This window comes from Leptosomus discolor, unplaced genomic scaffold, assembly GCF_034619465.1.
Source record: "Leptosomus discolor isolate bLepDis1 unplaced genomic scaffold, bLepDis1.hap2 HAP2_SCAFFOLD_40, whole genome shotgun sequence".
Lineage (NCBI taxonomy): Eukaryota > Metazoa > Chordata > Aves > Leptosomiformes > Leptosomidae > Leptosomus > Leptosomus discolor.
The window spans coordinates 1,926,147-1,948,115 of NW_028237745.1; the positions used below are offsets into that span (position 1 = coordinate 1,926,147).

The window sequence follows — 21,969 nt, forward strand, 5'->3', positions numbered from 1 at the left end:
GAGCCTTTCAAGGTTCCAGTAATAAAAGACGTTCTTTTTGAAACGCAATCTAAGTTTGGGGTGGGATCCCTATTGTTGGTCCCAGAAGCAGATTATAACCTACTGGGACGAGATATGATCATCACACTAGGCATTAATTTGGAAGTTAAAAATAATGAGTTACAAGTAAAATTATGTCCCCTTAGGAGTCAGGATGAAGTAAAAATTAACCCCGAGGTTTGGTACACTCCGGAGACAGTGGGCAAATTAGATATCCCACCCTTCACTGTAACTATCAGGGATCCGGAAATTCCAGTAAAAATAAAACAATACCCAATCTCACGAGATGGCAGGATGGGGTTGAAACCAGAGATTGAAAGATTAATTAAACAAGGGCTACTGGAACCATGCATGTCTCCCTTCAATACACCCATCTTACCCGTAAAGAAAACTGATGGGTCTTATAGATTGGTCCATGACCTACGGGAAATTAATAAAAGAACACTTGCAAGATTCCCAGTTGTGGCAAATCCGTATACTTTACTGAGCCAGCTGGGACCTGAAAGTCGATGGTACAGTGTGATTGATCTCAAAGACGCATTTTGGGCTTGCCCACTAGATAAGGACAATAGGGATTATTTTGCCTTTGAATGGGAGGATCCTGAAACCCACAGAAAACAGCAGTTAAGATGGACAGTGTTGCCCCAAGGGTTCACGGAATCTCCCAATCTATTCGGACAGGCCCTGGAGCACATTCTCCAAGAGTATGAGCAGGGAGAAGGAGTACAGCTGATTCAGTATGTAGATGACCTCCTGATAGCTGGACAAGAAGAGGAAAAAGTCCGCGTGGAGAGTATCAAATTGTTAAATTTCCTAAGCCTAAAGGGATTGAAGGTTTCCCGATCAAAATTACAGTTTGTAGAACCAGAGGTCAAATATTTGGGACATTGGCTGAGTGAAGGGAAAAAGAAGGTAGATCCCGAGCGAGTAAATGGGATACTATCAATGCCCCCTCCGGCAAACAAAAGACAGGTTCGTCAGCTGTTGGGATTAATGGGGTACTGCAGACAATGGATTGAAGATTATAGTAACAAAGTCAAGTTTCTATATGCCAAATTAAGCCAAGAGGGACTGTTAAAGTGGTCTAAGGAGGATGAAAAGCAATTAGAAAGCTTAAAAGAGGATTTAATTAATGCACCAGTATTAAGCTTACCAGACTTAAAAAGACCATTTTACTTGTTTGTGAATATCGATGGGGGTACGGCATTCGGAGTATTGGCACAGGAGTGGGCTGGGAAAAAGAAACCTATAGGATACCTGTCCAAACTTTTGGATCCAGTGAGCCGTGGGTGGCCAACCTGCCTGCAAGCGATAGTGGCAGCAGCTCTGCTTGTGGAAGAGGCACACAAAATAACATTCGGGAGCGAATTGAAAGTTCTATCACCTCACAACATCCAGGGAATTTTACAACAAAAAGCCGAAAAATGGATCACCGATTCTAGGTTGTTAAAATACGAAGGGATTTTAATCTCCTCACCAAAACTAACTTTAGAAAGCACTACTTTACAAAATCCGGCCCAGTTGTTGTACGGGGAACCTGAAGGGGAAAGGTTGACACATAATTGTCTACATACCATTGAGGAACAAACAAAGATAAGGCCAGACTTGGAGGAGGAGGAACTGGAAGGTGGAGAAAAGCTGTTTGTGGACGGGTCCTCTCGAGTGGTAGGAGGGAAGAGAAGATCAGGGTATGCGGTAATCGGGGGAAGAAATCTTAATGTAATAGAATCAGGACCCTTGAACGCAGCATGGTCAGCTCAAGCGTGCAAACTTTATGCAGTACTCCGAGCATTATGTTTACTAAAGGGAAAGGCAGGAACAATATATACAGATTCAAAGTATGCATATGGGGTAGTCCATACCTTTGGAAAAATTTGGGAAGAGCGGGGCCTCATAAATTCCCAGGGAAGGGATTTAATACACCAGGGCCTAATAACCCAAGTCCTTCACGCCCTAAGAGGTCCTAACCGAATTGCAGTGGTACACGTGAGAGGCTACCAGAAAGGCCTAGATTTCCGACAGCGGGGTAATAATGCTGCGGATCAGGAGGCTAGAAAAGCTGCTCTAATGGTTCTAAGGGCTCAGGATCCCTTCAAACAGAGAGAAGAATGTATCAACTGTGGAGGTAATCTCTATAAGGAACCTTGTTATGCTTGCTGGGAGGATTGGGGCATGGATGGGATAGCATGTGCCTGTGAGAATCCGAGAGCAAAGCATTGTTTGCATCATGGAAAGGTGGTCCACCTCCTCAGTTTCACCACTCAAGAAGAGGAGAAATTATATAAAATGGGGGTAAAAAAGGATGAAATGGGAAAATGGGTGTTACCTGATGGGAGACAGGTACTTCCAAAATCCTTGGCTATGGGGGTATTACAAAGAATCCACGATACCACACATTGGGGAACCCAAGCTTTGATAGACCAATTCGCTAATAAATACATGTGTATGGGTATTTATAGTCTGGCCAAGCAAATAACAAACAGTTGCTTAGTGTGTCAAAAGGTCAACAGGAGTCAAGTAAGAGAAAGACCTTTAGGGGGAAGAGAGCTGGCACATAGGCCTTTTGCGAGGGTTCAAATAGATTTTACTGAACTCCCAAAGGTGGGTAGGTACAAATATTTACTGGTAATCGTGGATCACCTTACGCACTTTGTGGAAGCATACCCGACTGCACGAACAACGGCCCAAACTGTAGTAAAGGTGCTGTTAGAAGAAGTTATCCCAAGATATGGGGTAATAGAAGCCATTGATTCCGACAGGGGACCTCATTTTGTGTCTAAAATAGTTAAGGATACCTTGGGGGCCTTGGGAATAAATTGGGAATATCATACCCCTTGGCATCCCCAAAGTTCAGGAAGAGTAGAAAGAATGAATGGGGAGATAAAGAAACAGCTCACCAAATTGATGATTGAGACCAAACTATCATGGGTCAAGTGTCTGCCCCTCGCACTTTTAAATATAAGGACCCAACCCCGTACAGATGTAGGGATTTCCCCATTTGAGATGTTATATGGGATGCCCTATGACCTAGAAGTTCCACATAATCACCCTCAATTAAAAGAATCACATGTACTGTGGTACATCACTCAAATAATGAGTCGTAGGGAACAGTTGAAGAAAAAAGGATTGCTTGTCCAACGACCCCCATTAAACACGGCAATCCATAAAGTGAAACCCGGGGACTGGGTGTTGGTTAAATCATGGAAAGAGACCTCATTAACTCCACAGTGGGAAGGGCCTTATCTTGTTTTACTTACTACAGAAACCTCCATACGAACAGCTGAAAGAGGGTGGACTCACGCCAGCCAAATCAAAGGACCCATAAAGAATCAACAGTGGCAAGTGACCAGTGTACCTGGGGACCTAAAAATAAAATTTCAAAAGACCTGAATGAATACTTTTGAAATTGAATATATTGAAAATCCAATTCTGACTAAAGATGGGCATGTAAGATTGCAGATATTAAGTTGTAACTGTTACTCATTTGTGTGCTTTGTGTGTAAGGTGTGTCGGGAACGGTGGTGGGCCCATTGCCGAGACGGAAGACCCCAAGGGGCGTCTGCTGAATCTGCTGGGAGTGGGAAAGAGAACTTACAAAATTGGCACTAAAATTAAAAGAATCACAGGGAGAGACTATTCCCGAATCAAGGGAATGGTGGGGGATATTTGCTAAGGGAATCCGGCCCGAAAATTATTGTTACCATTCAAACGAACCGATTCCTTTTGTCGCTGAAATAGTAAGAGGGCAGTGCCAGAAGTTCCTGAAAGGGGTGAAGTGCAACGCACCTCAAGTTAAAGATACCAACTGGAATTCGTACATCCTGAGGCAAGCTGCTAAAGTAAGCACTAGCCCTCCTGAAGAATACCCCTGCTGCCGAGAAGATGGTACCCCTCGTGGCTCGAAGCAACCGAGTCGACGAGCGAGGCAGAGGAGTAAAAAAGCTGTGGAGGAACGAACCCAACAATTGGGACAGCAAAGCAGTGCTTGAGGTCCTGCCTCAAGGATGGTAGCAAAAAGGCGAAGCCCTGGAGTGCAAATGACAAAAATCGGGTACGGGTATCAAATTGGGGTAGGAATAAGCAATTGGTATATTACAAAACCCACCACTTTTCCCGATACGTATTTATAGGGGCAATCTGGATAATATTATGCATCCCTATCTGTGAATCGTATGCGCATGAACCCTTTAAGTGGACTCTCTCTAGTTGGGACGATTCCAGGATCATTCAAACTATAGTTACGGTAGGACCACCCTCCTTTAATGTAACCAATTGTGATTTGTTAAGGTCCATATTGGGAGATGATACGAGTACTACTGCTGGCTGCCACCCATCCCAACAATATAGCTGGGGGGCCTCAAATCTAAAAGTTACTTATTGGTGTCCTAGTGCAAATCCTGGGAAAAGTTATTGTAACTCCCCTGGTCATTATTATTGCGCTTATTGGGGATGTGAGACCATAGTAACTGGTAAATGGACACCACAAACCCTGGATAAATATCTCGGAATTACCTGGGGGCCAAAGAAGTGTACAAAACCAACATATGATTACAGTGGTGGGATAAACAGGCCTGGAAACTGTAAGTCCTTAATACTCACAATAAAACAAGAACAGGATGCGGGATGGCTCGTAGGAAGAACTTGGGGTATGAGACTTTGGGAGCCTGGAACAGATAGAGGGGGACTAATACTTATTAAAAAAGAGGCCGTTCCAAACGATCCTGAACCAATTGGACCGAATCCCGTGCTCACACATAAGCAAATTCCGAGACCCGCTAATGATACCACTGAAACTGGTAATAATACCCAATTTACCAGTAACAATACTCACCCCAGTATAATTATCCCGGAAGAGAATTTAGAGGGAAATACCCTATGGAAAGTAATGCAAGCTAGCTACCAAATACTAAATAAAACTAACCCACAAATGAGCAGCTCCTGTTGGCTGTGTTACGGCATTAGACCACCCTTTTACGAGGCTGTGGGAATTACATCTAAGGCCAAGCGTGTAAATGGGACGAACCCTGCACAATGTTTATGGAGAAAAGGAAAAGATCAGGTCCAAGGTCTCACCTTGGAACAAGTAACGGGAAAAGGACGGTGCGTAGGGACAATTCCACCCACAAAACAACATTTGTGTAATGTAAGTATTTCACTCAAAAAGGAAGCTCCTGCGGATTGGTTAATACCAGCGCCAAACACAAAATGGGTGTGCTCAAGCATCGGAGTAACACCCTGCTTGAGCCTACAAAATTTTAATAAAAACAAAGATTATTGCATACAAGTAGCAATAATTCCAAAAATTGTATATCACTCAAATGAGTTTGTCTACAATTATCAAACCACCCCCGAGCACCATCTTGCTAGGAGAGAACCGTTTACAGCTCTGACCATAGCCGCCCTCCTTACAATTGGAGGAACCGGAGCGGCCACAGGGATAACCTCTCTATTAATCAACAAGCTGAATTTAAGTCACTTAGAGTAGCAGTGGATGAGGATTTGAGCAGAATAGAAAAATCAATAGATGCATTGGAAAAATCACTAAGATCACTATCAGAAGTGGTGCTTCAGAACAGACGCGGCTTGGATTTATTATTCTTGCAGCAAGGGGGATTGTGTGCAGCTTTAAAGGAAGAGTGCTGTGTGTATGCAGATCATACCGGAATAGTACGGGACACAATGGCAGAGCTAAGAAAGGGGTTGGAACAACGAAGGAAAGAACGAGAATCCCAACAAAGTTGGTACGAATCATGGTTTAGTCATTCTCCTTGGCTTACTACTTTATTGTCAACATTGGCGGGACCATTAATACTGCTCACTTTAACGCTTGCGTTCGGACCTTGTATTTTTAATAAAGTTATTGCGATAGTTAAGAACCGTTTAGAAGCCGCTCACCTGATGCTTGTTCGAGCGAAATACGAATTGGTACCCGATGAGCCTGATTTAGCAGAAACCCTTGTCTTGAGTGCTCAAGAGCTACAACGGTTCAATGAACAAAATAATGGACAAAAGAAAAAGGGGGGATTGTAATAAGTAACATGTTGTGCTTTGTTCATTAAACCTGTATGGGAGGGTATGGATGAAAGATTTATGTGCTCACAAGAAGGCTTGATAGCCCAACGGAAGGACATTCGGCAAAGTAAACAAGACCCCTGGCTGAAGGGGTTGAATAATCACATTCTTGCATAAGTTCACCCACAGGGCAATGAGGAAGACCCTCACCCTTCATCCTTACGACCACCAGGAGGTAGAAAAAGACCCCCTAGCAACACAAGGGGTATGCGCAGAGTATTGCCCTGATTGCGACATCACCCTGATTGTGACGTCGCGAATACAGAAAATGAGACTGTATATAATGTGCTTACAGAAGGCGGGAAGGCGCGAGCCGTTGGCGGAGCGCAGACTCCCCGGCCGCCCAGCACTGCCTTTGCTCTTGTTCGCTTGCTAATATAATAAAATTCGCATTGGATTTTGACACTTTAAATTGTCCGTGTCTCTACCTATCACACCTCGGGGAAAAACTGATGAAGGAAGTGTTTCCAGCAAAGAAGAAGCTGCACATGAACTTTTCTTTTTCTCCCCTTTCCCTCTCCAAAACAGTGGGATCCTTCACTGCGGGTCAAAGCCTGAGGAGAACAACATGGCTAAAACACTCTTTGGAAAATAAAGGTGGCAAAAATTCCACGGCCTCACAGAAGAGACTGCAAGAAAACCAGAGACACTTCCACAAGTGCTCTCGGCCCTGCTTGGAGGAGGTGGGAGGAGACGTCACGAGGAGGATGCGCTACACTTTAGATCAACCCTGTCAAGTCTCTTGTCCGTCTCTTTATCAAACCAGAAAACTTGTGACATTTAACTTATTCAATCTGCTTCTGCTACAACAACATCAGTGTGTCTGTTCAGACCCCATTAAACCAGCAGATGGGATCTTCCTGAATAGCACCTTTCATGTTAAGTGGCTCTCAAATGCCATCGACCTGATCTGCCTTTCGCTCAAAGGCAGCCTTGACCTCCCCTAAGTCAATCCTCCTCAGTTATGACAGTGCCTGCAACTCATCAATTCCTTCCAAAATAACTTCAGAATGCAAATAACGTCACAGCATATGGAAATACGACAAATAATTGAACCCTGAGTTCCTTAAGTAGCTAATAAATAGCGCCCAAAGCAGTGGCTGTCCAAATGAAAGTCTTCCAGGTGACTGCCTGCTCCTTGGGCACTTTCCAAAGCAAATATGCAAGCCCCTTGCTTTGATCTTTTCTCAAGTGATCCACAACAGAGCTCTTGTTTACAGTTAGTGTCGCGTAAAGACCGAAGCATAAGCCTTAAAAATGACAGAGGATGTCAGTGAAGGAGCTGAGCCATTCACCCTTCTCCTGAAGCCCTTCTCAGTGTCTCTTTAGTGCTTGGAAGGCGTGGCAGGAGTCTGTATCAGCATGGGAACAAGAGGGACACCTTGGATGCCCTGAAACTCAGGCAAACCTCCCACTGACTTCACAACCTAAAGCAGGTTTGATCCCCACCTTGGGTCTCCTCCCCATCCAGGATCCTCACACCCTCACAGACACAGGACGAAGCCAGAGCCCTCTTTCATTTCCAGGCATGGGACGTGGACTGCTGGGAGGTTTTGGAAGTGGAATGTGATTGGGGAGCAGAGCGTGGTAGCTTGAATTGCTGTGGCCCAGAACAAGGAGAGAGTGGTTTTACAGAGGAATGTGCCCATCTTAATGGCCCATCAATTACTGTGAGCAGTGAGGTTAGTTTGTTGTCCTGGGCTCCATGTTTGCTCTCTCAGGTCTGTGTCTTGACAAATTTTGCTTTCTGGCTTCCCTTTTTCTCTTGTTTTCCCAGTTGACAGCTCCTGCCATGACCCCACAGCCCAGGGACAAGGCGCAGGATGGTGCTGCCCATCAGCCCCACTTGCATTCCGCTGCCCTGGGGACTCTCAGAGTCCACCCGCTGCCCCCTGGGAAATATTCCCCTGTAGTTGACCCTGATGAAGACGTGAAATCAGGGAATCATTGAGGTTGGAAAAGACCCTTAAGATCATCACGTGCAGTGGGGCAAGGGAAACCTTCTTAATGTACCAGTCAGGGGTAATTGCGGGTATGCCTGGAGAGACGAAAGCACAGCCAGGAGAGAATGAATCCAAAGTCCCGCAAAGCCAGGCCATACATTCTGGGGGAGGGGGGGAGGTCCATCCAGCCCTGCCTTCCTGGCCTGTGATGGGGGATGCCCCATTGAAGGGGGTGGGCTGGGGGTGCAGGAAGGCACACGGGTCCAGCGTGGTGCTTGGAAACCTGCTGTGAAGCCAGGAGTGCTGTGTCCATGGGACAGGGAGGACCCAAGCGTCTGGGCACTGGCAGAGGAGAGGGGACATGGACAAGGACACCCCCCTACAGACATAGAGCGTTGCTTTGCTGAAGGGGTTTATTGATCATTAGAGGGAAATAGCCCAGGGCTCCCAGGGAATCGGGTGGGGTCATCCAGGGGTGATCATCTCCTCATGCCGCTGGAGGGGAACAGGACACGGATGTCACCACCACGTCGGCTCCTGAAAGGCAGAACCCAGAGTGAGACCCCGCCGTGTCCACTGGGACATGAGAGGGGCCTTGCCCCCACCAGCCCTTTCTGCAGAGACCTGGGGAAGGAGAAGGGAAATGGAGCCCTCAATATGCCAAGGCCTGGCCCTGTCTCTCCTGAGACCCATAGGGCACCCAGAGCCCCTTGCCCAGTGTGTCATTCCCCTGGCATGCCCCTACATCTCCCAGAGCCCTGCCCAGCCCTCACGGTCATCCTGGGGGTCTGTGTGGTGCCAGAGCCCCTGCCTGGCTTCGCGGTGACCCTCTGGCTCCGTAGAGCCCCACTGAGTGCAGGGAAGGGCATGGGGGCATCTCTATCCAGCTCCCACTGGGACACGGGTCATGGACAGTCCCTTCTCTTGGCCTGTCTCAAACCCAAGGTCTGCCCAGCCCAGAGGGCTCAGGGATCCCCCAGGGCCCAGGACCCTTTCTGGGGCCGGAGACACCACGATGCTGCTCACCTAGACACCAGCAGATAAAGACGCGCGTTTCTGGCGCAGAAGCTTTTCCACCGGCACGTCATCCAGAGGAGGCTGGGGAGAAAGGGAGGGTTAGGGACACCCTTGGGTGCACTGGGGTGAAGCGGGAGGCAGAGGAAAGCAACAGGGTCCTTGGGGAAGGCCCCTCTGGGGAGGAATGGCGTGCATGATCTTTTCTGGTGGTGCACAGAAAGCAGTGGGGGTCCTCGGGAAGGGCCCATCTGGGTGTGAGGCTGAGTGCTGGGGCATGCTGGGGTGTGATGGGATGGATGGGAATGCAGTGGGGATGTGGGGGAAGGGGCTGTCCCTGGGAACGGTGATGGAAGAGTGTTGTTTGGGGTTGCACTGGGTTGTCCTGGGGCACACTGGAACACCCTGGAATGTCGTGGCCATGGAGGGGAAGGTCTGGGGCCAGCAGAAGCCATTGTTCTCACCTTAGGCCCGCTCACGTCCCCGAGGTCTAATGACCCCACCTGTAGAGAGAACATGAGACCTCACTAGTCATGGCCATGGAGGGGAGGGTCTGGGGCCAGTAGAACTCAGGGTACTCACCTTAGGCCCGCTCACATCCCCGATGTCTAGTGACTCCACCTGTAGTGAGAACATGAGACCTCACTGCTCACTGGGACATCTACAGTCCCAGCAAGGGGTGGGAGGCCCAAAGTGCCCTCCAGTTCCCAAGACTGGCTGCCCTCCAAGTCCAGCCAACTACTTACCTCCGGGAGAGAATTCCCACTTCCATCCAAGAGTGCCTAGGGAAGGAAAGCAAAGGGGTGGTCTGGATTGGACCTTGGTGGGGCTGTGGGTGGGGCACAGGTGTCCCCACTCCCCCCAGGTCCATGGCTTCCCCCTGCTCTGAGAGGGAAATCCTCTCTTATCCCCAAAGCCCCTTTCCTTCAAGTTTCACCTGGGATGCCTGTTCATGCAGGAACCAGGGCTGGGAATGGAGACAAGTCTAGCGTGGGGAATTCAGGGTGTCCACAGAGGATGGGGGGAGGGTGGGGGCACCCAAAGACAGTGCACAGGGGGGAATTAGGAGCCATGCAGGGGCTGGGCTGGGGCTGTTGAAGGGACAGGACTACGTGAGACGCAAGAGAGGGGCAAAGGAATTGAAGAGGAGGGGATACGAAGACGACAGTCCACGGTGTTGTTGTGGGCAAGAGGCAGAGGACCAACGCGAGGGGTTGAGGAGAGTGTTTGGGGGTGGGGGTTCAAGGAAGGGGATCTGGGGACACTGCCACAGAGGAAAGGATGAAAGGCAAAAGACTGAGGGGAAAATCTGACAGAAATGCATTCGGAAGGATCAGTGAGAGGATATGTGGGGACCCTGGATAGGCCACAGAGGAGATCCTGTGGATGAGATTTCTGTGAGGCTTAAAAGGGTGGGATGGGGAGGCCCAAAAGGGAGAGACGTGGGGGCTCTAAGAGAAGAAAGCAGAGGGGGCCCTCACGGGAGTTTGAGGTGGACACTCCCAGGTAGGGCACAGGTCCAACCATTCACTGAGGACCTTGGGCTCTGGGCACAAGCAACTTCATTGTTGGGGCAAGTGGAGGGAACAGGTGGAATTGTGGGAGGGAGAAAGCTGCATTGCCCAGGGCGGGAGGTGCAGGGGAGCCTGGAGGAGCTCCTTGCTTGGGAAAGGGAGAGGCCAAGTCAAGGGCTTTTGTGCTCTCCGCTCCAAATTCACTCTGCAGGAGAACTGATGTCCTGCAGGCAAGACCCGTCCTCAGCCCTGAGCCTCTCCCCGTGGCATTGGGGACTCACCTGGGCATCTGCTGGGGTGCACAGCAGGATGGTGAAGAGCAGGGCCACGCTGAGCACTGCCACCTTCATCTTGCTCTGCGGAGTGCTGAGTCCTGGGTGAAGGGGGAGAAGGTGAGGGGCACATTTATCCCTCCCAGGACTCCTCCTTGCGGCCCTCCCCAACAGCCCCCAGGGCAAAGCCAGGCTTGGCAGAGACACCAGCCCTGGCAACAGCCCAGCCCCGGCACAGAGTCACCCCCCGCCTTCAGCACTGACCCAGCCACCGTCCCAAGCATCCCTCCAGCTTCTCGCATGGGGCAGCTGCACATGGAAGGGCCCAGACATGCGGGGGTGGCGAAGGGGTCAGGCAGTGAAACTCTGACAGACGCACACCTTACGGCCATGGCCCACTGCTCCAACACAAAACCACCCTCCAACAGCATCCCTAAGCCACAGCCCCCCTCTCCCAGTGACACCCATTTCCCAGTGCCACTCACCTCCCAGGCAAACCTTTCCCTCTGGAAGTCCCCCAAAGATGATTTCGGCCTCCAACCAAGAGTTTTGAAGAGTTGTCTCTGACCCCTCTGCAGACTCTTGGATAAACAGGGGGTTTGGCACCGACTGCTCATCTTGGGACACCAGGGAGCCCAGGATTAGGGAACACTGGAAATGGCAGAACAACTGGGGGCAAGGGCAATGGGGAGAGTCAGTGGAGGTAATGGGGAGCCCTGGTAAATTTGGGCACTGGGAAAGAAGGATTTGACTTGGGGGAAGTGCTGGGATGGTCACAGTGCCCAGCTCCAGCCCACCCCAGTTCGCTTGCACCACAGGCCCCAAACAGGTCCAATCCCCAGCCACGGCATCCCCAGAGCAGTGAACAGAGCAGATTGTCCCCTTCTCCCCTGCCCTGGCCCTCAGCCTGCCCTGCCCTCCCACACTTCCTGGGTGCCACTCTGCAGACTTGTCCCCAAGCACGAAGGCCCAGAGACCCCACCCCCAACGAGGCTCTGGCTCCAGCCCTGGCCCTGCCTGGCACTTGCCCACAGCTCACCAAAGGCCCTCGTCCCTCTGGGCTGACCCTTCGATGCCCTCGTCCATGGCCCAGCCCAGTGCTATTCCTCAGCAGGATGTGGCCATGGAGAGGGACACAATGAAGCGGGTGCTTGTCCCCAGGCAGCCACGCGGAGATAATGGTGGGGACGGGGCAGCCCTGGCAAGAGGAGGGATGTTTGTCCCCGCAGCACCTGGCAGAAGCCGTGTTTGCCCAGGGCCTGTGGCACAAGGAACCTGCTCCTCCAGCTTGGTGCTGCCCGAGGGGTCCTGGTCGGGAGAAGCCACGGGGGTTGAAGCATCCTGGTGTCTGGGCTCCCTCCAGCCCCAGCAGATGAGGGCAGTGCTGGGGCAGTGGGGAGGAGCAGGCCCTGGGAACCCCACACGGTGAGGCTCCCTCGCTCCCCTGGGGACAGGCTAGAGGCCAGAGGCAGGGGCAGTCGCGGGGAGCCGCCTGACAGCCGGGGTGTTCCCTCCTTCAGGAAAGCCTGGTGGCAGGGGAGTCCTGCAGGAGCGGGGCTTAGAGCAGCCTGGGCGACGGAGCTGCCTCCCCAGGGGCACTGCGGCCCTTCCCCTCTGCCCCCTCGCCTGCCCCGCACCTACCCCTGCCTTTCCAGGGTGCTTTCCTTCACAGCACCCCTGGCCCAAACACCAGCAGCCGGGGGCCCTGGGCAGGAGCCTCTGGCCAGTGGGCGGCAGGGGCTGTGTGTGATCGTGCGCAGCCGGTTCAGCTCTCCTCTCAGAGTGGGGAGAGCCGCTGCGGGAAGCTGCTGGCCTGGCTTGCACAAGCCAAGCAAGACCTTTCCCAGCAATGCAGCACCAATGCAACCATTCCTTCCAGCTGCGGCGCTCCCGTCATCTGCCATCACTGCTCCCGTCAGGGATGCAAGTGCCCCAAGCAGCAGAGGGAAGAGCTGGTTCCTCTCTCAGCAGGGACATCCTCACCATGAAGACGGGCACAGTTTGGGTCAACAGGCTCAGGCACCCCGGCTTTGCATTTCCCTCCGGATGCACACAACTGTCAGAAGAGAGAGAGAGAACGGAACAGAGTTGGAATTCTTTCTGCAGCATGAGAAGACCAGCATTTGTACTGGTGCTGTGAGCCAGAACTGGGAGGAGATAGGGCCAGGAAGGTCTCCGCCAGGAGATGCAGCACGTGTTTGCTTGTCTCTTTCAGCAGCTGATGTTCAGAAGTAGCCACATGGAAGGACCAGCAGAGCCACCAAGCAACAGCCCACTGAACGCATTGCACTCATGGCCTCTACTGAGGGCACGGGACACCAACATTACGACAGCAGATCCAGGAACACTTTGTGAGGCTGGCACATTCCTCTCTAAACTCAGCCTCTCTTTCTTCCAGGAGACAGCAATTCAAGCTACCATGCTCTGCTTCCCAACCACTTTCCACTTCCAAAACCTCCCAGCAGTCCTCGTTCCCTACCTGGAAGTGAAAGAGGGCTCTGGCTTCGTCCTGTGTCTGTGAGGGTGTGAGGATCCTTGATGGGGAGGAGACCCAGGGTGGGGATCAAACCTGCTTTAGGTTGTGAAGTCAGTGGGAGGTTTGCCTGAGTTTCAGGCAATCCAAGGTGTCCCTCTTCTTGTTCCCATGCTGATACAGACTCCTGCCATGCCTTCCAAGCACGAAAGAGACACTGAGAAGGGCTTCAGGAGAAGGGTGAATGGCTCAGCTCCTTCACTGACATCCTCTGTCATTTTTAAGGATTATGCTCCTGTCTTTACGGGACACTAACTGCGAACAAGAGCTCTGTTGTGGATCAGTTGGAAGAAATTGAAGGCAAGAGACTTGCATATTTGCTTTGGAAAATGCCCAAGGAGCAGGCAGTCACCTGGAAGAGTTTTATTTGGGCTGCTGCTGCTTTCGGCTCTCTTTATTAACTAGTTAATTAACTCAGGGTTGAATTATTTGTCGTATTTCCATAGGCTGTGACGATATTTGCATTCTGAAGTTATTTTGGAAGGAATTGATGATTTGTAGGCACTGTCATAACTGAGGAGTATTGACTTAGGGGAGATGAAGGCTGACTTTGAGCAAAAGGCAGATCAGGTCAAAGGCATTTGAGAGCCACTTATCCTGTGCCAATACCCTGGCGATAAGGAGCTGGGGAGATGCAGGGGGAGGGACTGGCCAGTCAACTTCAGGAAGAGAATCTCGGTTCTTGCCTATGGGCCTCTGTCTCGGCTGTGGAGAATCTCACCAAAAATTGCCCCAGCATTTCAAAAAGGATGTCTTCCTCTCTCCTACCAGCCAAGGTCTCAGCTGTTCAGAACGTGCCTTTTTCTGCCCAAGGGAGAGGGTACCGGTGGCGCACAGCACGTGGCACCCATTGATTCTGTCTGTAGGAGCAGGGGGAGGACATGAGGAAGTGGGATAGTGAACCTACCTGGGGACTAGAAGCTCGAGAAAAGGAACTGTGAGGAAAAGCAACCGCCAAAAGGCAGCCATCCAGGAAAAGTACTGCTGCAGGGTCTGTTGGGCAGAGTAGAAGGGCAGATCTTATTCTGGTCTCTGACGGAGGGACTTCTGCTTTGCAGTTCCAAAAATTAAGTACTGAAGAGTCCGACGAGGAATAGGGAGGCCCTGCCTTTGGCCAGGCAGAGTGAGGGGACAGCGAGTGTCCTGGGCTGTGCGGGTTCGATCAGGAACTTGCCTTCCCACAGTGACTGTGAAACAAACCTGGGAGCTTCCCAGCCCCCCTGCTTTCTAACGCTGCTCCCCGAGGTGGGAGGCTGGGTGCGGCTGGGTGAGGATTCCGAGATGCAAACCCGGTAACAACAGGGCGTTATGAAGCAGGCATTCTTTATTGCAGCACTGGGCAGCACTGGGGATGGCTCCACTACGAGAGCTCCGCTGGAGCGGGCTCACAAAGCAGCTTAAGTACAGTTTAACTCGTGACTATTCATTACATTTCTCAGAACAAATGATTTCTCTTGGAACTCATTACTATATGCTAATGACTTTGGAACACGCGCAGTTAAACTATGGTAGCGGTCTGTCCTCCCTCTACTGGCCATCCATAGTCTTTCTCTCATTGTCCTTTCTCTAACCCCACTGTGGCAAATCTGCAATGGGTTAAGCAAAACTTGTCTACACAAAGTTAGATCAGCAGAGACGTCCTTTAATAGCGATGCGCCCCGGGGACACGGGATCCTTCCCAAAGAATTCCGCCTGCACATTGCAATCCACAGATATTTATACAGTAAATTCATACATTGCTAATCTATACAATACAGATTTAATTTCATCCTCTCAATGACTGGTTCTTCTTCTCTCGCTTCTGATGCAAATTAGCGTGCAGCCTCAGTCGTAGTGTTCTATTGTTCTGTTTTGAGTAGGTGGTGTATTTTGGGTGGGTGGACCGTGAGTCGGAGGTCTCGACCACTGCTCGAATTGACCATGTTTGGTCAAGGAACATGGCCTTGGTCAAGGAACACGTCCTTGGCTTACAGGCTTTTGGCTCGTACCTGCTTTGGTCATGATTCAAAGATTATACGCAGTGGGTACCATCATAAATCCTGTCTTGCAGACATCTGGGACTACAACAGCCTGTCCTTGTTTCTAACCACTAAGAGGTTATTGGTTAATGAATACCTTAGGTCTGGAATTTTACACAGGCATGCTAGCAGCATAAGCAATACAGATTTTACTTTATATTTGATCATTTATTCTCTTTAAGATTAATCTACCTAAAATCTAGATCACTAGTCATCCTTATTAATATCTACTAATTAGAATTCTTGATATTTAAATTAGAATAAAAGGAATAAGGGATTTTCAAACAGTATCACTGGTCCATAACAGGTTTCAAGTTTCTCTAGTTTCTAAACCGCAATCACCTGGTGAGGTTTCTCTCCTTACAGATTTCAAAACATGCACAGGTCTGACATTTTAAATCTGATGATTTCATGCAACACCACTGGGTGCACATGCTCTGTTGTCCTTTGAACAAGTCCTTTGTGTCCCCTGGTCTCGTGCTTTCCTTGGGTGCTATTCCAAGTTCCTGTTCCTTACGTCTGTCGGTACCTCTGTATCTTCCAGACACCATAGATCACACAAAATCTTCTTCCTGGACAGAGACACATGATTTAGTTCTCTGTGTCTTAACTGGTAAAAATATTATTCTCTCACAAACAATGTGAAGTACAGACAGAGAGTATAAGATCAAATGGCTCTAAAAGACTAAGCTACATAGTTTAAAACAACCAGGCTTAACATGGTAAATACAGGAAAATCTTAGCCCTATCATCAGGGCAAGAGAAAGGAGAAATATTTCATGTCAAAACAGCTGACCCAAGACAGGTGCTTTAACGCAAAGTTCCAGCAAGAAGCATGATTTTACCTAGGTTTCAATTTCAGCCCTATCAACGGGATAAACCAGGAAGGGCATAGGAATGGTCCCATTTTCCTCTGTGGGCCATTGCGAGTTTGATCTCATTAGGGTTTCATGGGCTTGCCCAAGAGTCACACTGCTCTCTGTTCACACAGGGTTCCTGAAGAGCAATACCACGACTCCAGAAGTGGCTGATAGGTCTTGCTGCTCTCTCCTGCTTGCAACACAGTGTAGGCCTTGGCAGGTAACTCACTGTTCTCTCACGTGTCTGCTCTGGTCACGCAGAAAATGCATGAAATTAGGGTGTTGAAAAGATTGGGATCCAAAGTTCCTGGTGGTTGGACACTAAGGTTCTCATACCCCCAGCAGACTCAGAGATACCACTACAGAGATTTAATGTGGATTTTTTTGTGCCTCATTTCAGCTGTCGGTTCATCAAGTCTAAATTAAGGTCAAAGTCCTAGTTCTGAACTTCATCTATGATAAGATTGAACCTCTAAATCTGTCATCTGCTCTGAGGCCCTTCTCTGTGGTCAGGGGAGACAGATCTGTTCAGGGGGGGGCATATAGTCACCCACTTTAGGGTGTGATGAATCACGTACAGGAAATGTTTCTCCTCCCATAAGTAGCAGGAGGAACCAAGAGGAAGGGCTCAGAGCAGGTGATTTGGGAGGGATTCGTCTCAGCTAGTTGTAACTGTCTCCACAGAAGCCACGTGCAAAGAGTCAGTCTCAGAAATCCAAAGCAAGTTGGACTTTAAGGTGAAACTCATCTGAGCTGACTGAGACTGGACTGACTCTCCAGCAGCCGCATCAGCGAACAAGTGTGATGAGGAGCGGCTGAGGGACCTGGGGTTGTTTAGCCTGGAGAAAAGGAGGCTGAGGGCAGACCTTATCGCTCTCCACAACTACCGGAGAGGAGGTTGTATGAGGTGGGGGTCGGTCGTTCTCCCAATTAACAAGTGACAGGACAAGAGGAAACGACCTCAAGTTGCAGCAGGGGAGGTTTAGATTGGACACTGGGAGAAATTTCTTCACTGAGAGGGTTGTCAAGCACTGGAACAGGCTGTCCAGGGAAGTGCTGGAGTCCCCATCCCTGGGGGAATTTAAAAGTCCTGTAGATGTGGTGCCTAGATCCATGGCTCAGTGGTCGACTTGGCAGTGTTTCTCTTCAGGAACCCTGGTACCAAGTGCCCAAGTCCTGGAGTGCACAAAGGCTTTGCTTCAGAGCAGAGACATGCCGCAGTGTTGGGCAGATGGAAACATAAAGATGACCGGAGACACCAAGAGAGCAAGCGAACCCTGCTGTCCCCCCAGACAGAGAGAAGCAGGGCTGGCAAGTGCAGCCCTGGCCAAAACCCCTTTTCCTGTCAGTGCTGTCCCTGCTGCCCTCGAGGGCCTTTGGTGGAGGTGAAGCTGATCTGCAGGAAGGACAAGGTGCTGCTGACAGGCACACGGTGAAAACTGTTGGTCTGGTCCTTGACTGAGCCATCAAGGAGGTGATTAAAGGTTGGGGAAGAGAGAAAACCCAGCAGTTGGAGTGTGCAGACACACGAGTGGAAAGCACAGCGGGACATGCCTTGTGTTCCTGGGCTGCCCCGCATGCACCGGAGAGAGAAGGGGCAGACCTGGTGGCACTGCAGGGGTGGCAATCGGTGGCTTGCCCAAAGGCAAGACCCCTGCCTGCAGGGCTGTCTGGGGTGTCTGTCACACGCTGGCTCGCAATGGGGACGGCTTTGCGCTCGAAGAGCAGGGCTGTCCCTGCCAGCCCCACGCAGCTGTGTGGGAGAGCCTCGGCATCTCACGCAGCCTTTCAGGCCTGTCTTTGGCCATTCAGTCGAGTATCTGCCCTGGAATGGATTAGGTAGCGTGGGGATTCCCTCCCATGTCCTGCTCCATTAGAGCTTGCTCCTACCTTTGTGTCTGTAATGGGCCTGCGTGGCCAGGTTTCGGTAGCGGAGGATTTAATGGGGTGGCTTCGGTGAGAAGTTGCTAGAAGTTTCTCCTATGTCCAACATAGCCAATGCCAGCCAGCTCTAAGATGGACCTGCTGCTGGGCAAGGCTGAGCCCATCTGCAATGGTGGTTGCACTTCTGTGCTAACATATTTAGGAGAGGAAAAATAGTTATTGCACAGCGGTAATTGCAGTGAGAGAGAGTGTGTGAGAGGAACATTTGTGCAGCCAGCAAGGTCAGTGAAGAAGGAGGGGGAGGAGGTGCTCCAGGCACCGGAGCAGCAATTCCCCTGCTGCCCAGTGGCAGTGCAGCAGATATTTGCCTACACCACATGGAAGACCCCACGCTGGAGCAGGTTTGCTGCTAGTGACCCCATGGGGGGCCCACGCTGGAGCAGTCGGTTCCTGAAGGACTGCACCCCATGGAGGAAACGCATGCTGGAGCAGTTCATGGAGAACTGCAGCCCCTGGGAAGGACTCGCAGTGGAGAAGCCATGGAGGACTGTCTGCCGTGAGAGGGACCCCACACTGGCTCAGGGGAAGCATGTGAGGAGCCCTCCCCCCTGAGGAGGAAGGAGTGGTAGGAGCAAGTGTGATGAACTGACCCCAACCCCCATTCCCTCTCCCCTGTTCACTGCTCGGGGGGAGAAGGGAGAGAATTTGAGAATAAAGTTAAGCCCGGGAAAGAAGGGAGGGGTGGGGTGGAAAGTGTTTTAAGATTTGGATATATTTCTCATTAGTCCTCTCTGAGTGGACTGGTAATAAATTACATCGTTTTCCCCAAGTTGAGTCTCTTTTGCCAGTGACATTACATGCTGACTGATCTTCCTGCCCTTATCTCCAGCCATGAGCCTGTTCTATTTTTCTCTCCCCCGACCAGCTGAGGAGGGGCAGTGGCAGAGCGGCTTTGGTGGGCACCTGGCCTACAGCCAGGGTGAACCCACCACATTACTCCAACAGGTCCATGATTTTTTATTACAAAAAAAAAGTGGAAAAAGGGAAAAAACTGTAAAGAAGGAATGGCAGACTTGACCTGTCACAACACACACTGGGAGTCAGTTGCAGAGGAAGGCAGGCAGCCAATGGATGCTGAAAAACACCCAGTTACCAGTTTCCTCAGGGCATTCCTGAGCTCCTGGTTTCTCACATTGTAGACAAGGGGGTTAAATGTTGGAGGTACCACTGAGTACAGAACAGCCAGCGCCAGATCCAGGGATGGGGAGGAGACGGAGGGGGGCTTTAAGTAGGCAAGAAATGAATTGATGAGGAAAAGGGAGACCACGGCGAGGTGAGGGAGGCAGGTGGAAAAGGCTTTGTGCCGTCCCTGCTCTGAGGGGATCCTCAGCACAGTCCTGAAGATCTGCACGTAGGACAGCAGGATGAAAAGAAAACACCCCCAAACCAGGAAAGCACTAAAACCAATAAGCCCAAGTTCCCTGAGGTAGGCTGAGTGTGAGCAGGAGAGCTTGAGGATCTGGGGGATTTCACAGAAGAACTGGTCCACAGCATTGCCCTGGCAGAGGGGTATGGAAAATGTCCTGGCCGTGTGCAGCAGAGCATTGAGAAAGCCACTGCCCCAGGCAGCTGCTGCCATGTGGACACAAGCTCTGCTGCCCAGGAGGGTCCCGTAGTGCAGGGGCTTGCAGATGGCCACGTAGCGGTCATAGGCCATGACTGTGAGGAGATAAAATTCTGCTCCAAGGAAGAAGACAAACAGAAAGACCTGAGCAGCACATCCTGCGTAGGAGATGGCCCTGGTGTCCCAGAGGGAATTGGCCATGGCTTTGGGGACAGTGGTGGAGATGCAGCCCAGGCCGAGGAGGGAGAGCTTGAGGAGGAAGAAGCACATGGGGGTGTGCAGGCGGTGGTCGCAGGCTATGGTGGTGATGGTGAGGCCGTTGGCCAGGAGGGCAGCCAGGTAGATGCCCAGGAAGAGCCAGAAGTGCAAGAGCTGCAGCTCCCGCGTGTCGGCGAATGCCAGGAGGAGGAACTGGGTGATGGAGCTGCTGCTGTTGGGCATTTGCTGCTTCTGGCATGGGGGCCTGTTCCAAAAAAGGAAAGGACAGGGAAAAGTTAGGACAGGCTCCTCTGAGCAAAGCCACTCCGTTTTTCACAGCAATACCCCCCAACTGAAATGCATTTCCTTTCTCTGGTTTGTGCTGCCTGAGTGTGCTGTGAGGAGCTGAGCAGTCGGCTTTGCTCTGCTGCCGTGGGGCCATGGAGCTGGTTTGTGACAGCTCCGATGTTCACATCCCATGTCAGATGTAATCGAGCTGTAGTAGAGAAGTTCCACATCTGCACTCAGGACTCGGAACGGCAGGGCAGTCCTGTTTCAAAGGGCAGATCAGCAAAACCTTCTCCTTCCCAGCCCAGAGGCAGAGTTGTGATTGAGGACACAAGCCCTCACAGACAGAAGCAGAGGGCTCGGAGAGGAGAATAAAGAGCCCCAAGGGAAAGCTCAGCGCTCCCTGGGATCCTACGGGAGATCTGTGCTGTTCTGGGGGCAGCTTGCAAGCCCAGCAGGACGGGCAAAGCAGACAGTGCAGTGTCCTGCAGATGGGAGGACCTAAGGGGAGAGTCAGGTCATTGCTCAGCAGACAACCCCCAGCAGGCACCTCCAGGGAGGGAGCAGAAGAGAGCTGCCTGCAGGCAGCCGACCCCAGGGCTTGTTTGCAGCTTCCTCCCACTCCCTGCCCTTCTCTCTGCTCCCTGCAGCTGCCCCTGCTGCCAGCTGCTTCTCTGTCCCTCCATCTCCTCCCTGTCAGGCCTCACAGAGCCCATCCCACCCGCTGGGTGCTCAGCTCTGCCCCACACACACCTCCTGGCAGCAGGGCACTGCCCAGGGGCATCTCTCTCTTGGCAATGCCTAAAGAGAAGATCAGATAAACCCTGAAGACAAAAAAGGAGATGTCAATGCTTTCTATAGGCAGAGGAAAAGGTGAAGTTACTTCCTCAGCAGCCTTGAAAAGCCTCTTCATCACTGCCTGATATGCTGGAGGAATCTCTGTCTCTTGTGCAAACCTGACAGCTCCATGACCATTGCCACCGACCAACACAGCTGGAAAGGGAAAGCACCAGCCCTGGAGAGCACCTTTCTTTCCACGTAGCCCCTGCCTTGATGTGCTGCTTGAGAAGTGCCCTGGGAAATGTCCTGGGGGTGGTCTGGAGCCATGAACAGCCCTGACCCTCCCAGAACCCTCTGGACAGCAGGAGGACCCTGCCCTGCCCTGCCCTCCCAGGGAGTCTCTCCTTCCATCCCAGCTTCTCCCCCCAGCGCCGTGGGGAGCTCCGCGGGCAGGCTGAGTGCTGCCCCTGGCAGGCAGCAGAGTCCCTGCCGCGGCACACAGCCCCTGGGGGGCAGGGACCCTGCTCTGACCCACAGCCCTGGGCACCCCTGCCTGCGCCCCTGCAGTCCTGGCTGATCCAACTTGCCTTACAAGAGCCTCTGGGCAGGGAGTCCTCCTTCCAGATCCCGGGAGCTGTGGGCTGTGCCAGCTTCAGGAGATGCCTCCAGCAACGGCACCCGCATGGCCCTGCGCCCAGAGCCTCACCGTGTCCAGGGCTCGCAAGATTTCTCCTGCAGTGAGCTCCCAGCCCTCCTCCCACTGCCCACTGCCTTGGAGCTCTCTCTGCCTCCCTCCTCTGCCCTCGGGGCCTGCAGGCAGTGCCCTCAGCCCTGCTGCGCTTGGCAGAGGAGCTGCTCCTGGGCAGAGCTGTCTCTCGGCAGCGCTGCCCGCTTGCCAGCAGCTCCCTGCGGCCCAGCAGCTCAGCCCAG

The 21,969-nt window shown here is 51.6% G+C and overlaps 1 protein-coding gene across 1 annotated transcript; it reads right to left on the bottom strand.

The window, feature by feature from the left end:
* Window positions 1–8,933: 8,933 nt before the first annotated feature.
* Window positions 8,934–20,214, bottom strand: LOC147413116 (olfactory receptor 14J1-like). The gene is made up of 8 exons (XM_086480641.1): window positions 19,244–20,214; window positions 17,869–18,018; window positions 12,838–12,910; window positions 11,340–11,523; window positions 10,864–10,955; window positions 9,815–9,850; window positions 9,651–9,689; window positions 8,934–9,080 (listed from the first exon to the last, which is right to left on the bottom strand). Exons 1-8 carry the CDS (start codon window positions 20,212–20,214, stop codon window positions 8,934–8,936), a joined length of 1,692 nt encoding a protein of 563 aa, XP_086336767.1.
* Between the last annotated feature and the right edge of the window lie 1,755 nt (window positions 20,215–21,969).